This window comes from Myodes glareolus, chromosome 19, assembly GCF_982192425.1.
Source record: "Myodes glareolus chromosome 19, mMyoGla1.1, whole genome shotgun sequence".
Taxonomy (NCBI): domain Eukaryota; kingdom Metazoa; phylum Chordata; class Mammalia; order Rodentia; family Cricetidae; genus Myodes; species Myodes glareolus.
The window spans coordinates 28,448,137-28,463,392 of NC_142044.1; the positions used below are offsets into that span (position 1 = coordinate 28,448,137).

General features: G+C 37.1%; 1 protein-coding gene across 3 annotated transcripts in view; it reads left to right on the forward strand.

Annotated features, from left to right (window-relative positions):
- Positions 1 to 15,256, forward strand: part of Efr3a (EFR3 homolog A) — a 93,489-nt gene that overhangs the window by 61,812 nt on the left and 16,421 nt on the right. For all 3 annotated transcript variants that reach the window (XM_048457432.3, XM_048457431.3, XM_048457434.3), the window contains 8 exons: positions 414 to 528; positions 1,745 to 1,796; positions 3,534 to 3,706; positions 8,788 to 8,863; positions 11,024 to 11,185; positions 11,579 to 11,710; positions 12,802 to 12,869; positions 13,741 to 13,868. In XM_048457432.3, coding sequence (XP_048313389.3) covers positions 414 to 528; positions 1,745 to 1,796; positions 3,534 to 3,706; positions 8,788 to 8,863; positions 11,024 to 11,185; positions 11,579 to 11,710; positions 12,802 to 12,869; positions 13,741 to 13,868 — 906 coding nt within the window. The remainder of the gene's footprint in view (positions 1 to 413; positions 529 to 1,744; positions 1,797 to 3,533; positions 3,707 to 8,787; positions 8,864 to 11,023; positions 11,186 to 11,578; positions 11,711 to 12,801; positions 12,870 to 13,740; positions 13,869 to 15,256) is intronic.

Below are 15,256 nucleotides of genomic sequence, written 5' to 3' on the forward strand. Positions count from 1 at the left end.
CAGGTCGTGGTGGCACACACATTTAATCTCAGTAAACAGGCAGATCTCTGTAAGTTGGAAGTCTAGTCTACAAAGCAAGTTCCAGTACAGCCAGGATTATTACACAGAGAAACCTTGTCTCAAAAAACAACAAACAAACAGAAACTAACTTTTTGGGCTGGAGAGATAGCTCGGGTTAAGAACACTGACTATTGTAACAGAAAACCCAAGTTCAATTCCCAGCACCTACATGGAGACTAACAACCATACGTAACTTCAAATGCCCTCCTTAGGTACCAGGCATGCAAGTGGTACCCAGACTTACATGTAGGCAAAATGCGTATACATAGAAAATAATTTTAAAAATAGTTTTGGAGTTATGTGGAAAATTTACCACTTTTCAACTTGTGAAATTTGTCGTCATGTATTTATAGGATTTTTTGGAAGTAACTTACCAGACTATCAGAGGTCAGAGATTATGATGTTCATCATGGGAAAAGTGCCTGTTTTTGGAACATCAACTCATACTTTGGATATCAGTCAACTAGGGTATGTTCTCAGATGTAAATGAAGTGACTATTGGATTACATGTTTTTAACTCAAGAAAATGTTGGTGTTTTAAAACTTCAGTAATAAAAAGCAACAGTGTTTTCTTTGGTACTAGATCATTAGGCTATTAAATCGGTGCTTACATACTTACATATTTGGATAATTTTTAACTTACAAATTCTCAAATTTTTTAACTCTTTTATTAAGGAAGTGGAAGATTTGTTTGGCTTGTGCATTATATCTGTCTGCACACATGTAGGGTGAAATTTCAAGCTTCCTGAAAGCCTTTAAAACATTGTTAATGAATCAGGAATAATGACTTGGGATGGTAATGCTCCTTCTTTATAGATTTGATTTGGTAATATGTTAAAACATTAGCTAATGTGTTAAAATGATCTCATATCTTATAAATATATATATATATAACAATTGGATTTTTATCAAAAATGTCTTTAAACTTTTAAGGAAATGGAAATACTGAGTACTGGATTGGATTACCGCATATTTATGCATGTTTAGCATACCATAGCCATCATTCAGTATACTCAAATAAGTGCAAAAAAGGCACTGTCAGCTGGAGAAAGTAGCATAGGACTTTAAGTGTCATGGGTGAACATGCTTCTTAGCAGTAGGTGGGTGAGAGTGGTGGCCAGAAGAACTAATAAATAGAAAAGAAGTTGGTTATCAGTGGTACAAAGAGTAAAAGTCAACTAAAGGATATTTTCTTCATATAATAATTATTATAGTTCTACCCTTTTATGATGAAGAATATGAGAAATTGATATGTGTGTGCAAAGCATGATATTCAGATATATGAAATTAGCATTTCCATCTCCAAATGTAATCCATGTAATTATGTTCACATATGTAATTATGTATTTGTGTTCACAGAGGACAGTTGGCATTTTCATACATTCTTGGTTCACCACGTCTTGTACTTGGAGGATTTAATCTTTGTATCAGCACTTCAGTTTGTGTTCTTGAATACCCAATAGCTTGACTTTTCTTGTTTAATTTTCTTAACGTTTATCTATTTTAATAAATATGAAATTTATTTTGGTGTATAAAGTGAGTCATGGCATAAGCAGTTATAAGAATAAATAAAATCTATTTAGCCAATAAGAATAAAGTTTTTAAGTCAGGAAAGGTTATTTATGTAGATGAAGTTAATATAAATAAATGTAAATTAGTAATACCAATACTTTATATATTTCAGAGATTTGGGAACCAGAAGGATTCAGATAATGTTGCTGAGATCTTTGCTTATGGTAAGGAGTTTGATAGAAGTGAGGGGAACACCCCTTAAATACTGAAAAGAGTGTGTCACCGCCAGCTTCAGACTCTGCTGCTTTTCTCTGTGGTTTGTTCACTTGAGTATCTCTCCCTTTATCCTCTGTTCTGCCATTCTTCACTATTCAGTACTCGCCTGCCGTATCATTTTGTTTGATCTTTATTATGATCAAGCTCACAGAAGGCAGAAACAACTTCCATCTTGTAGATAGAGATACCTACGCTCAAAGAAGTAGGTGGGAAGAATTGAAGAGATCCAGGGTCACTGAGCTAGACAATAGAATTCAGATAGGAAAACCCATAGTGCCTTCTATATACTGTTCAGACAGTGGCTTCTTGTTAGAGAGTACTTGTCATTTTAGCTTAGAGTGAGAATAGATAGAGAAACGATAAAACAAAAAAAAAGCACAACAGAAGTCCTCTGGTACTATTTGCTAAATACACTCATTTTTTTTCTTTCTTATCTTATAATTACACAATTTCCCCCTTCCTTCTCTGCTTGTTTTCAAATTCTTTAATTATTATTGTTATATATGTATGCAAATACGCACATAACTGCAACTTGCTGAGTCCATTTATTGTTGGTTTTAGCTATGACAATTTAGGGGCTCATCTCTGGAGAAGATTATTCTCCTCTCAACAGTCTTTAATTCCCTGAAGCTCTTCTGGGGGTGCGGCTTTGTGAGATTTCCCCTATCCATGTTGGTGTGTCATCTTGTGTTGCCATACTTCAGGTCTTGATAAAGATACTCCATTTTTGTTTAACTCCTGGCATCATGTCAAGGAGAAAGTCGAGACTGGGTCTTAGAAATGTGTACCCTTCCAGACAGTACTTTCTAAGTTCATTTGAGAGACTTTTTTTGTAAGTGTTATTACACTCTTTGTTTCATACTTAGGTACAGAAGAATCTGGTTTCAGTTTTAATTCTCTTCCTGGTGCTTGTTATATAGGATTTTAAATTGAGCTACAGCAATATTTACCAATCCTTTCCCATTTGTCCTTTTTATTTGTTGTGTCTTCCAATGACCTAAACACTGTTGATTCACTTTCCTTATAAAATTTTCTAAGATTTGGCTCTAATTCTTTATAGAAAACAAGTTTTTCAAATATTAATAAAACACCATACTTTTTATACTAATTATACTGTAAGTCAGCTTTGTGCATTCTTCTCTGGTGGGTTTTAAATGTTTAATAGTACTTAAGTATATTCTTCAAAATTTAAGAATTGGAGAAGTTTAAATATTACCATGAATGTCAAATCGAGTAGCAAAATATCATTTTCCAAACTGAAAATATATTACTGTTCCCAGTGGTGTTCTTTAAAACAATAGCTTATAGGGTCAGACTTTCCACCTGCTCTCCCCGTATCTGTCCCTTGTCCTTGTGTGATACACCCTGCCCATTCCCTGGCTATCTCTCTGTAAGGGGGAGAGTAGCCTGCTTCACAGAGTGTGGTCAGAACAGAGCTGACAGGCATGGAGTTGGGCCTCACGTGGGACCACATACCATATATGTGGTGGTCATCTTATTCTTGTTATAAATAATGCTCTTAAAGTGCTAGCATCCTGACCACCATACAGATTTTCTTTATATATTTCCTCAGACTTTTGTCCATAGTTTCTGATTCCCTAAATTTATTATTACAAAAAATAACATGAGAATTTTGCCTAAGAAGGACTCATGAGAACATTGTTGATTTTTTCCTTTGTAATCAGGTGACTTCTGGATACAAAGCAAAGACAATTGTTACTGCTCTGCCCGGGTCGTTTCTGGACCCTCTATTATCGCCATCCCTCATGGAAGATTATGAGCTGAGGCAGTTAGTCTTGGAAGTAATGCACAACCTCATGGATCGCCATGACAATAGGGCAAAGCTCCGTGGCATCAGGTGACTCGCTGTGCTTCCTGAGAGCTTTTGGTTTTCAGTCACCATGCTGAATTGTGTTTGTGTGCGTGCACGTGTCTGTGTGGGACGTTTAATTGGTATCAAACTGGTTTTTTAATATGTTTTATTTAATTTTTTATTTATTTATTAAAAATTTCTGCCTCTTCCCCGCCTCCCTTTTCCCTCCCCCTCCCCACCTCCCCCTCCCCACCTTTTCCTCCCCACCTTCCCCTCCCCACCTCCACCTCCCTCTTTAGTCTTAAGAGCAGTCAGGGTTCCCAGCCCTGTGGGAAGTCCAAGGTCCTCCCCCATCCATACAGGTCTTTAAAGGTGAATAGCCAAACTAACTAGGCTCCCACAAAGTTAGACCATGCGGCAGAATTAAATCCCAATGCCATTATCCTTGGCTTCTCAATCAGCCTTCATTGCCCACCACGTTCAGAGTGTCCATTTTGATCACATGCTCCATCGCTCCCAGTCCAGCTGGCCTTGGTGAGCTCCCATTAGATCAGTCCCACTGTCTCAGTGGGTGGACGTACCCCTTGTGATCCTGACTTCCTTGCTCACGTTCTCCCTTCTTCTGCTCCTCATTTGGACCTAGGGAGTTAAGTCCAGTGCTCCAATGTGGGACTCTGTCTCATCTCCATCCATTGCCAGATGAAGGTTCTATGGTGATATGCAAAATATTCATCAGTATGGTTATGGGATGAGGCCAGTTCATGCACCCTCTCCTCTGCTGCCCAGGAAACAATCTGGGGATCTCTCCTTGGACCTGGGACCCCCTCTAGAATCAAGTCTCTTACAAACCCTAAAATGGCTTCCTTAGTTGAGATATTTACTTCCCTGCTCCCATATCTGTAGCATGAGGGCTGGCTTGTTTGGGTTTTTGTCCTGCCCGGCCACCCAGCTGTTTAGTCCCAAAGTAAAATCACACAAGAGATCTCTATAAGGTATAATGCTGATTGGCCCATTAGGTCAGGCTTCTTATTAGTCCTTGTAACTTATATTAATTCATTATCATTATCTATGTTAGCCATATGACTTGGTACCTTTTTAGCTGTCAGCTCACATGTTGCTTCTCTGGTGGTCTGGGCAGGAATGGGAGGAATCAACTTCCTCCTCCCCAGAATTTTCCTGCTCTCCTTGCATCATTTCCACTTCCTGTCTGGTTTTCCTGCCTACACTTCCTGCCTGGCCAATCAGCGTTTATTTAAAACATGATTGACAGAATACAGACAATTCTCCCGTACCACTTCCCCCTCTTTTTTTAAAAGAAAGAAAGAAAGAAAGAAAGAAAGAAAGAAAGAAAGAAAGAAAGAAAGAAAGAAAGAAAGGAACTATGAGTAGCCTGGGAGGCAGAGACAGACGGATCTCTGGGTGTTCAAGGATAGCCTGATCTACAGAGGGAATTCCAAGACAAAGATATACAGAGAACCTGTTTCAAAAAGTCAAAAGTTAAAAGTAAAAATAAAAGAAATAGAGGTTAAAATAAAGCCACATAAAGATGAAAAATACACAGAGAATCTTGATACTGTATGCTATTATGCTCTCTTTGAATTGTTTAAATGTTGAGGAAGGAGCAACAGCTGCTAAAAGATATTTGCTTATAAATGCTGCAGAATTAATCCAAGATGGGTATTTTGAAAATACCTTGGCTTCAAAATTGAAGTCAAAAGGTATGTTACTTTGAAGAAGAGATTTTGCTTTTGTTTCCACAGAAAATGAGAGGCTCTGGATTTATTCAAAGTTAAGAAAAATCATCTTTGACCAACGGAGACCACCTGAGCAATCTCTGGTAGGAACAGATGGCCCAGATGTCTGAGTTCTTCATCCAGAACAGATTCAAGACTGCTGCCTGAGATGAACAAGACTCACAGGATACTTCAGTCAGGACTTGATCATAACTCTAAATTTTCTTTAGGTCCCCATAAGATTATCAGAGCCCCCAACCAGCAGGAAGTAGCCTGGAATACTACACCCACAGTCTCAAAAAATGGACTATGGATATTTTCCTTTGTTTTTTTTTTAAAAAAGAAGGGGAAGTGGTGCGAGAGAATTGTCTTTAATCTGTCAGTCATGTTTTAAATAAATGCTGATTGGCCAGCCAGGAGGTGTAGGCAGGAAAGCCAGACAGGAAGTGGAAATGATGCAAGGAGAGCAGGAGAATTCTGGGAAGGAAGAAGTTGATTCCTCCCACTCCTGCCCAGAGCACCGAAGCAGCAGGATGTGAGCTGCCCCACTGAAAAAGGTACTGAGCCGCATGGCTAACGTAGATCAGAAAAATGGGTTAATCAAAATGAAAGAGTTAGCTAATAAGTAGCCTGACCTAATGGGCCAATCAGCATTATAACTTACAGAGATCTGTGTGATTTTTCTCTGGGACTAAACAGCTGGGGGACCAGGCGGGGACAGAAAACACAAACTAGCAGGCCCGGCCCTCATGTTACACATATCCATCCTTCCTCCATCCCACCCATCCCATTTCCCCAAACTATCCCGAATCCTCCCTTTCTCACCTTCTCTCTACCCAACTCCCCTTTTATCCACCCCCAACCTCCCACCCCCCACCCCCCATGCCCTTAAGTTTGCTTGGCAATCTTGTCTACTTCCAATATCCAGGAAGATAACTATATGATTTTCTTCAGGTTCACTTTCTTATTTAGCTTCTCTAGGATCATGAATTATAGGCTTAAAGACCTTTAATTATGGCTAGAATCCACTTATGAGTGAGTACATACCATATTCCTCTTTTGGGGACTGGGTTACCTCACTCAGTAAAGCGTTTTCTATTTCCATCCATTTGCATGCAAAATTCAAGATGTCATTGTTTCTTACCGCTGAGTAAAACTCTAATGTGTATATGTTCCATACCTTCTTTAACCATTCTTCTATTGAGGGGCACCTAGGTTGTTTCCAGGTTCTGGCTATTACAAATAGTGCTGCTATGAACATAGTTGAACAAATGCTTTTGTAGTATGATAGGGCATCTCTTGGGAATATTCCCAAGAGTGGAATTGCTGAGTCCTGAGGGAGGTTGACTCCAAGTTTCCTGAGAAATTGCCACACTGATTTCCATAGTGGCTGCACAAGTTTGTATTCCCACCAACAATGGATGAGTGTTCCCCTCACTCCACATCCTCTCCAGCATAGGCTATCATTGGTGTTTTTGAGTTTAGCTATTCTGACAGGTGTAAGATGGTATCTCAAAGTTGTTTTGATTTGCATTTCCCTGATTTCTAAGGAGGTTGAGCATGACCTTAAGTGTCTTTTGGCCATTCGAAGTTCTTCTGTTGAGAATTCTCTGTTCAGTTCAGTACTGGAGTCAACAACCACTGGTCATTAATATCACTTAATATCAATGGACTCAATTCACCTATGAAAAGGCACAGACTTAGAGATTGGATTCGAAAACAGGATCCAACATTCTGCTGTTTACAAGAAACACACCTCAACCACAAAGACAGACACCTACTCAGAGTAAAGGGTTGGGAAAAGGTTTTCCAAGCAAATGGACCTAAGAAACAAGCGGGTGTGGCCATTCTAATATCTAACAAAATTGACTTCAAACTAAAATCAATCAGAAGAGATGGAGATGGACATTTCATACTCATAACAGGAACAATTCATCAGGAGGAAGTCTCAATCCTGAATATCTATGCCCCTGATATAAAGGTACCCACTTATGTAAAAGAAACACTTCTAGAACTCAAGGCAGTCATCAAACCACACACACTAATAGTAGGAGACTTTAACACACCTCTCTCACCAATGGACAGGTCAATCAGACAGAAACCTAACAGAGAAATAAGAGAATTATTGGAGGTACTGAATCAAATGGACTTAACAGACATCTATAGAACATTCCACCCAAATAGGAAAGAATATACCTTCTTCTCTGCAACTCATGGAACCTTCTCGAAAATTGACCACATACTCGGTAACAAAGCAAACTTCCACAGATACAAAAAAAATATTAGTAACCACCTGTGTCTTGTCAGATTACCATGGATTAAAGTTAGAAGTCAACAACAGTGCTACCTCCAGGAAGCCAACAAACTCATGGAAGCTGAACAGTCAACTACTGAATCACCCCTGGGTCAAAGAAGAAATAAAGAAATTAAAGTCTTCCTTGAATTTAATGAAAATAAAGACACAACATACTCAAACCTATGGGACACTATGAAAGCAGTGCTAAGAGGAAAGTTCATAGCACTAAGTGCCCAGTTAAAGAAAACGGAGAAAGCACACATTGGAGACTTAACAGCACACCTGAAAGCTCTAGAAAAAAAGAAGCAGATTCACCCAGGAGGAGTAGAAGACTGAAAATATTCAGACTGAGGGCTGAAATCAACAAAATAGAAATACAGAAAACAATCCAAAGAATCAATGAAACAAAAAGCTGGTTCTTGGAGAAAATCAACAAAATCGACAAACCCCTATCCAAACTAATCAAACGGCAGAGAGAGAACATGCAAATTAATAAGATCAGAAATGTAAAGGGGGACATAACCACAGACACAGAGGAAATTCAGAGAATCATTAGATCTTACTACAAAAACGTGTATGCCACAAAATTGGAAAATGTAAAAGAAATTAATATTTTTTTTAGATAAGTACCATAAACCAAAGTTGAACCTAGACCAGGTGAACAATCTAAATAGACCTGTTAGTCCTGAAGAATTAGAAGCTGTTATCAAAAATCTTCCTACCAAAAAAGCCCAGGACCAGATGGTTTCAATGCAGAATTCTACTAGAACTTCCAGGAAAAGCTAATACCTTTTAATATGTTTTTAAAAAGTGTGATGGACTGTCATTCAGTGTGCTCTACAGAGTGTTAATCTAGTAATTATTACTTACATTAATTGAAAACTGTTTTGTTTTAGTTTTACTTTAAGCTTAAGAATGGGACTATGAATGAAGATGATAAAATTCTTAGTTAAGCATGGTAATCCAGTAATATCATTTCATATAAACATTTAAAATGTAGATGTGACTGACTGAGTTCAAATATAATCCTTCAAAAGATACAAGGTCTTATAGCCAAACGTGCTATTCATTAAAAATTGTTGATATATTGTTTTTAGAATTATACCAGATGTGGCTGACTTGAAGATAAAAAGGGAAAAAATTTGTAGACAAGATACAAGCTTTATGAAAAAGGTAAGGTCATCGTTTTAAATAGTGACTGAAATGTAACTTATAGCCCTTTAAATGTCACACTATTTTATATTGATCTGTGGGCTTAAAATGAAGCCATAGAATTTGGAGTGAAAGACGTCTCACTGCCAACTTGAGCCTGCCTTATATGACCACAGTCCAACCATGACTCCTTGAGCCTGTGTTTGGATGTAAGATTCCTAAGCTGCACAGTTGTTTTGAATTTCTTCATCTGAGAGGAATTCCTGCTCTGCCTCCTTGTGAACCAAATATGCATACTGGTTTTTCTTTAGCAGCTTTTGTGTAGACAGAACTGTACTGGAGTTTGTTGCTTGTTAGGTGTTTTTCTGTATACTGTTTGGGAAATGAGTTAGGCATTATGTCTGCCTTTAACACATGAGTGAATTTAGGAAACTGGTGTCCTGTAAATTGATCAGGCTTCTTGTGTATTTTACTAGTCATCCAAAGCTTGAGCAGGACATTTTGTTCTGTCACCATCTTTAGTGATTCTGTCTTTGTCATTATATTGATGCTATACTTCAATTTAACATTAATTAATTAATCAGATTCCTTCAATAAACATAATTCTTTTGAGTTCATCTTTATTGTATTCCAGAAACAGGGAAGTAAGGTTTTATTTGTTTTATTTCTTGGTTTTGAGTATTTCTCAGTATTACCCATTTATCAAATTTGTCCCAAATAGCTAAGGAACTTTTAACTCTGAATGAGTTTTGAAAACTCAGTTGATAATTTGGAGAGATTATTTTATAGTGTATGATGGTTATAACTATCCTTAAACACTAGGTCTGGATTCATTTTTTGTTTGTTTGTTTTAGTAGTCATAGAAGCAATGCTTCTTTCCACTTTCCCGATGGCTTCCGTGAGCCATCAGGCTGTTGGACCATGCCGGGTCTGCTATCTTTAAGATGTTCTCTTGCAGTTGTGCTCTGATTTAAAAGTTTTAAATGACTTACCTGGTAGCCTCTTTTTTATACCTCTTTCATGCCCAAGTGTTGTATTTATATCATTTCTTCCCCTCCCTTTCCTGCTCCAGCCCCTGTTGTTCCCTCCTCTCCCTTGCAAGTTCATGGCATCTTTAATTATTACTATCACATGCACACAAGCACACAGAATACAGCCTGCTGAGTTCTTTTAGTGTAAACCATTCTTAATTGTATCTAATTTAGAAACAATCGATTCACAATTTCCCTTTTTTGAAATTTATTTTGATAATTTGCCACACTTTTTCATTTACCTTTACATTTATTTTGTTTGGCTTTCATGTGATGGCTTAACTGGAAATTTACAGAACTTTCTCCAAAAATATAAAACACAAAACTCTATTCTACATTCCTATGTGGAAGAAAAGCAGATTCATCAGCATGGACAGTGCTTACTGCCAACATTGTGTGTCAGGCATTTGTGCCTCATAGTGTACTGAGCCTAGGACAGTCCAGCCGATATCTTGGGAGCATCCTAGATCCTGAAACTGATTTTCCATCAGAGAAGCCTTACCTCTTAAACTGGGAAGCATCTTTTATTTCCCATTCCTCCTGAGCCTTATATGGAAAACAGCTGCTCCCATTTTGTTTCCCACCACAGTCCAGTCCACAGTTCTCACCATGCAAAAGTGCTCATGTAATTTAGGAAAAATATTACTGTTTATTTTGAAATGTAAATACATATGCATTGTTATTTTACTTATTTTAAAGTGAACCAAAAGCATCCCTTTTTTAAAGTCCATACTCTTTCTTAGAGGAAATCACTGTTTGGAATTTTTATAATATTATCCAGTTTTGTTAGTTTGTGTATGTTGAATGAAAAGAATAATAAATGATATTTTTATACTTATTTTCTTCAGTTTAGTGGTGTTTTGGTAAAATTCATCTTATGTGTATTGCTATTGCAATGTGTGTTGTAAGATAATGCATGTTATTTGTTGGCAGTCATTTGGGCTGGTTCCTGTTGGGCTTCCTCAAATAATGCTGCTGCAACCATGTTTGTGCGTGCGTTATGCTGTACAATACTCATTTCCCCATTCCTGAGAAATAACTTCAAACGATGCAAATGCACTAGAGAACACACCGTTTACTTTGTGCAGTCATTGCTCTTTTTTATGCTACATTGTTAACATACAGAAGTATCTTTTTCTGTATCTTTCAGAATGGGCAGCAGCTATATAGGCACATATATCTGGGCTGCAAAGAGGAAGACAACGTTCAGAAAAACTATGAGCTCCTTTATACATCCCTGGCTCTTATAACTATCGAACTAGCCAATGAAGAGGTGGTTATTGACCTCATTCGATTGGCCATTGCTTTACAGGTATGCTTTATAAGTTTCCACTGAAGAAAAAGAGGTATGATATTCAAGAACATGAATTTTGAGTAGCAGGGTTTTTTGGTTGCATATTCAATTAAAGTGAGCAACTCTGTGCTAAGATCCATTCAAGACCTTTCAGCAGATGATGAGAACAGCAGTCCTGTACCTTTACTACTACCATCCAATGGATAGGGTGGTCACTAAAATAATTGTTATAGGTGTGGCATTGTTTAGTTGAAGTTAAGTGTTATATAATAAAAGGGCAATGTGTGTGCACACACATGTGTGTGTGTGTTTTTCAGCTATCCAAACTGTCTTCAGTTTTCCATTGTAATCTCTAAGAATGTGCTGATGGAGAATGAGAACCTGATCTTTCAAATTTATTTTCTACTGAAGGACAGCGCGATTATCAATGAAGATAACCTGCCAATGTTCCATCGGTGTGGAATAATGGCACTGGTTGCAGCATATCTCAACTTTGTGAGTCAGATGATAGCCGTTCCAGCATTCTGCCAGCATGTTAGCAAGGTGAGAGACTTAGAAAAGTTCCTAACCTGAGTTTCGTGTAAAATCAGCTAATTTCTGAATAGTCATTTTTTCTAACACACACATATATACTTATATACACATACATCTATATACATATCTATGTGTATAAATACATATATATTAATCATATGTAATTAAGGAATTATATATATAATTAAGATAATTCTGCAAAATAAGATTAAAATAATTCTGCAGGAACATGAGGTTTTAAATCAAAAGTACAGTTGATATTGTCTATTTTGGTTGTTAAAATTTTGGAGGTCACTGTTGAATAGAATACAGTTTTCGTCTCCCTTTTCCACTGAGCAGTTGTGAATCTTGCTATCTTAAGCTTTCTTCAGTTAAATGTTGTTTGTTTATGTTGTATAAGGCAGAGCTGGAGTTGAACATTTAATGCTCCTTTTTTTTTATTTTATTACCTTTCAGCAATGTTTAATTTTCTTCAGTAGTCATTCCAGTTACTAACTTGATTTCATACATATTTTAGAGTCCTTAATGTGGCAGAAATATGCCACGATTGAAAGCCTTTGTCAAAGAACCCTATTTTCATGAGATCTTGAAGTACATCATGCTAAAATGTAGGTTTTGGGTGCATTCTTAAGAGCAAAACTCATTCATTTAAAACTCATTTATGCATTGTGTATTGTCAGAATGGTGGCAGACCCTTTATTGAGACACCCCCGCCACACCCCAGGGCACTGAGCTCTGAGCACTACTGAGCACACAGTGGGGAGTAGCTTGTGAGGGTTCTAAAAATAGATCTGCATTGCTCTACTACTTGAGAAAATGTGTGCTCTGTTTCTTCGTGGGGTGTTTTAGCAAATGTAACACATCATTTTTTTTATGTCCTTGTATACTTTATTATTAAACTTTTAATAGCTATTGAATTTTTAGTATCGTAAAAACAGAAGGAACTTAGTTTGAATTCAGAGATACACTCGTGGTGTTTCATGTAAATGCTTAAAGGTTTCTTTCTGGTTTTGCTCTTAGTTATTTTGTAAATGTTCACTACAAGGTCTTAAGAAAAAGATTTTTAATTTCAATTTTGTTTTGTGTTTGCTTGATTTCAGGTTATTGAAACTCGAACTATGGAAGCCCCTTATTTTCTACCAGAGCATATTTTCAGAGATAAGTGCATGTATGTGCATTCTTTATATTTGATGGAAAGGTTGACCATAGAGAGACGAGTCAATAATAATTACAAAGGAGTAACTATTATTCTAGGTTTATAATTATAGTAATTGTATCATTCCTGGCATTTAATCATAGAACCTTTTCTTTTATATAATACTTTGACTCTATAGTTGTAGACATGCACATAGTCCTGAAAATGCAAAGTTTATCCACCCTTTTAAAATGTGATAATATTTTTCTTAATTATGACATTATTTTGCTGTGTGTACTCATGTAAATGAGCTCTCTTCTAACTGTATGGTTTTCTTGTTGAAGATTTCTGGTAACATAACAACGTGTAAAATTGTGGTACAGAAACAAAAGCAAGTTCATATGCTGTACCTTCTTGCTGCTATTCCACAGGGAAAAGAAATGCACGCTGATAACCCTTGATTCACACGTTGGACTCTAAGACAGGAAGTTCAGCATTGAAAGCACAGGATAACGACCACAGTGGGAAAAGAGCAGGGCACCTCTTGTGACTGGCGTGGGTTGTCTGTCCCCATGCTGGTCCTGGGCTCTACATTCACACTCAGCTGTGTTTTCTCTCCCATTACATTTTGCTTAGTGTGAAAACTAAAGACTGAGTCTAGTGGTCTTCGTCTTATAATGTTCAATAATGTCCAGACATTAGCAGAGTGACAAGGCTAAGTTTACTAGTGAAGTATGATTGGGGAAAGACTCATTAACAACCAAGACTTGGTTACAAAGCGCATGGACTTTTCTTTCATCCCCAAGTAACTTGTACTTCTGTCTAAAATATTGAAACCTTTACTGTAGAAGTTCTTGCTCAGGAATCAATATCAAATGATTGTTGTTTTTAATCAACTTGACAGGCTTCCGAAATCTTTAGAGAAGCACGACAAAAGTTTATATTTTCTGATCAACAAGATTGCAGAGTCCCTAGGTGGAAGCGGGTACAGTGTGGAGAGGCTCTCGGTTCCTTATGTGCCTCAGGTGACAGGTATGTTCAGTAAAGGTCCTGCTGTGCAATGAGGAATGAAGGTTAGGTCTGTGGATATCCTAATATACTATGGCTTACTTTTTAAAAGTGACTTTGTATTGTATGTGTGTAAGTGTTGTGCCTGTGTGTGTACCATGTTTGTACAGTGCTCATGTTGGCAAGAAGGCAGCTTTGGAACCTCTGGACCATTTGGAACTGGAGTTATATATGGTTATGAGCCACTTGTGGGTGCTGGGAATGAAGCTCAGGCCCTCTGCAGAGCGAGCGGTTAGTGCTTTTAACCATGAGCCAGCTCCCAACCCCTCATTAGTTGTTTTTATTTTGTTTGTTTATTATTCTATTTTAAAGCTATTTTAAATGTTTTCTACTTTTAAATACTGCTTTAGAAACTTTTCTCTAAAGCTGTAGATATAAAATAAGAATGACTGATAGGAATTTACCATAAGGGAATCAAGAGGTCAGCTTTCCTGTTAATTTTAATCATTATTTCTTCATGTATTTTAACTTTAATATTTCTTAAACAGTGAAGCAAAGTGAAATCTTTTGCCATTGAACAATACTGTTGCATATTTGTCATTTGGAATACTACAGATCATTTCTGAAAAGTAACCTGCCAATTTCTTGTGTATTAATTAATATGTATTTTTTCTGTTTTTAAAAATAATGCCACTGTATTTGAATACAAATTGCATAATATATAGCATTTAATTTTTCTTCTAAAAATTAAAAATCAGTTTTATTCACTCTGATATTTAGTTAATGTATATATATGAATGTTACCTTGGTGGAAGAAATAGTTTCCTTTTAAGATAGATGTCTCTATTATATAAAAAGAACTATTTGATTCCAGTCAGATAATTTTATGTATTCATTACCAAAAGTAGTATAATCTTTATATATAGCTGTTACCAATCTGAAGCTAACCTGGGCTGCATAGCAAGTTTTGGCCAGCCTAGGCTACATAGTAAAACTTCACCTTAAAAAAAAAAGTAACAAAATAACAACAACAAAACAAAAAGAAGTAAATAAGCCACCTCAGAACTATGTGATTTAGTTTTGTTTCTTTTGGGGGGTGTTAAGCACTTAAAATATTAAACATTTATACTTTGGATTTAGCTATCTTTTCTTCAGTCCCAAAGCCTCCAAAACCCAGGCAGAAATGCAAAGGTAACTCCACCTGGTGTAGTGTAGCCTGCCCTGTCCCAAGCCTACCCTTCCTGTAGGAAAACCACTCCCTGGACGTTTAGAAAATGGAGCCCTAGGCTGTGTCTTCACCTGCCTGTCATTAGTTGTTAACTCTGTTCTATGTCCTTATCTCCATCTTCCTGTTGACTTCTCTGTAGTTTGCAGTGAGAAGTACAGTGTGTATTTTCACGTGTGCCTTGGCT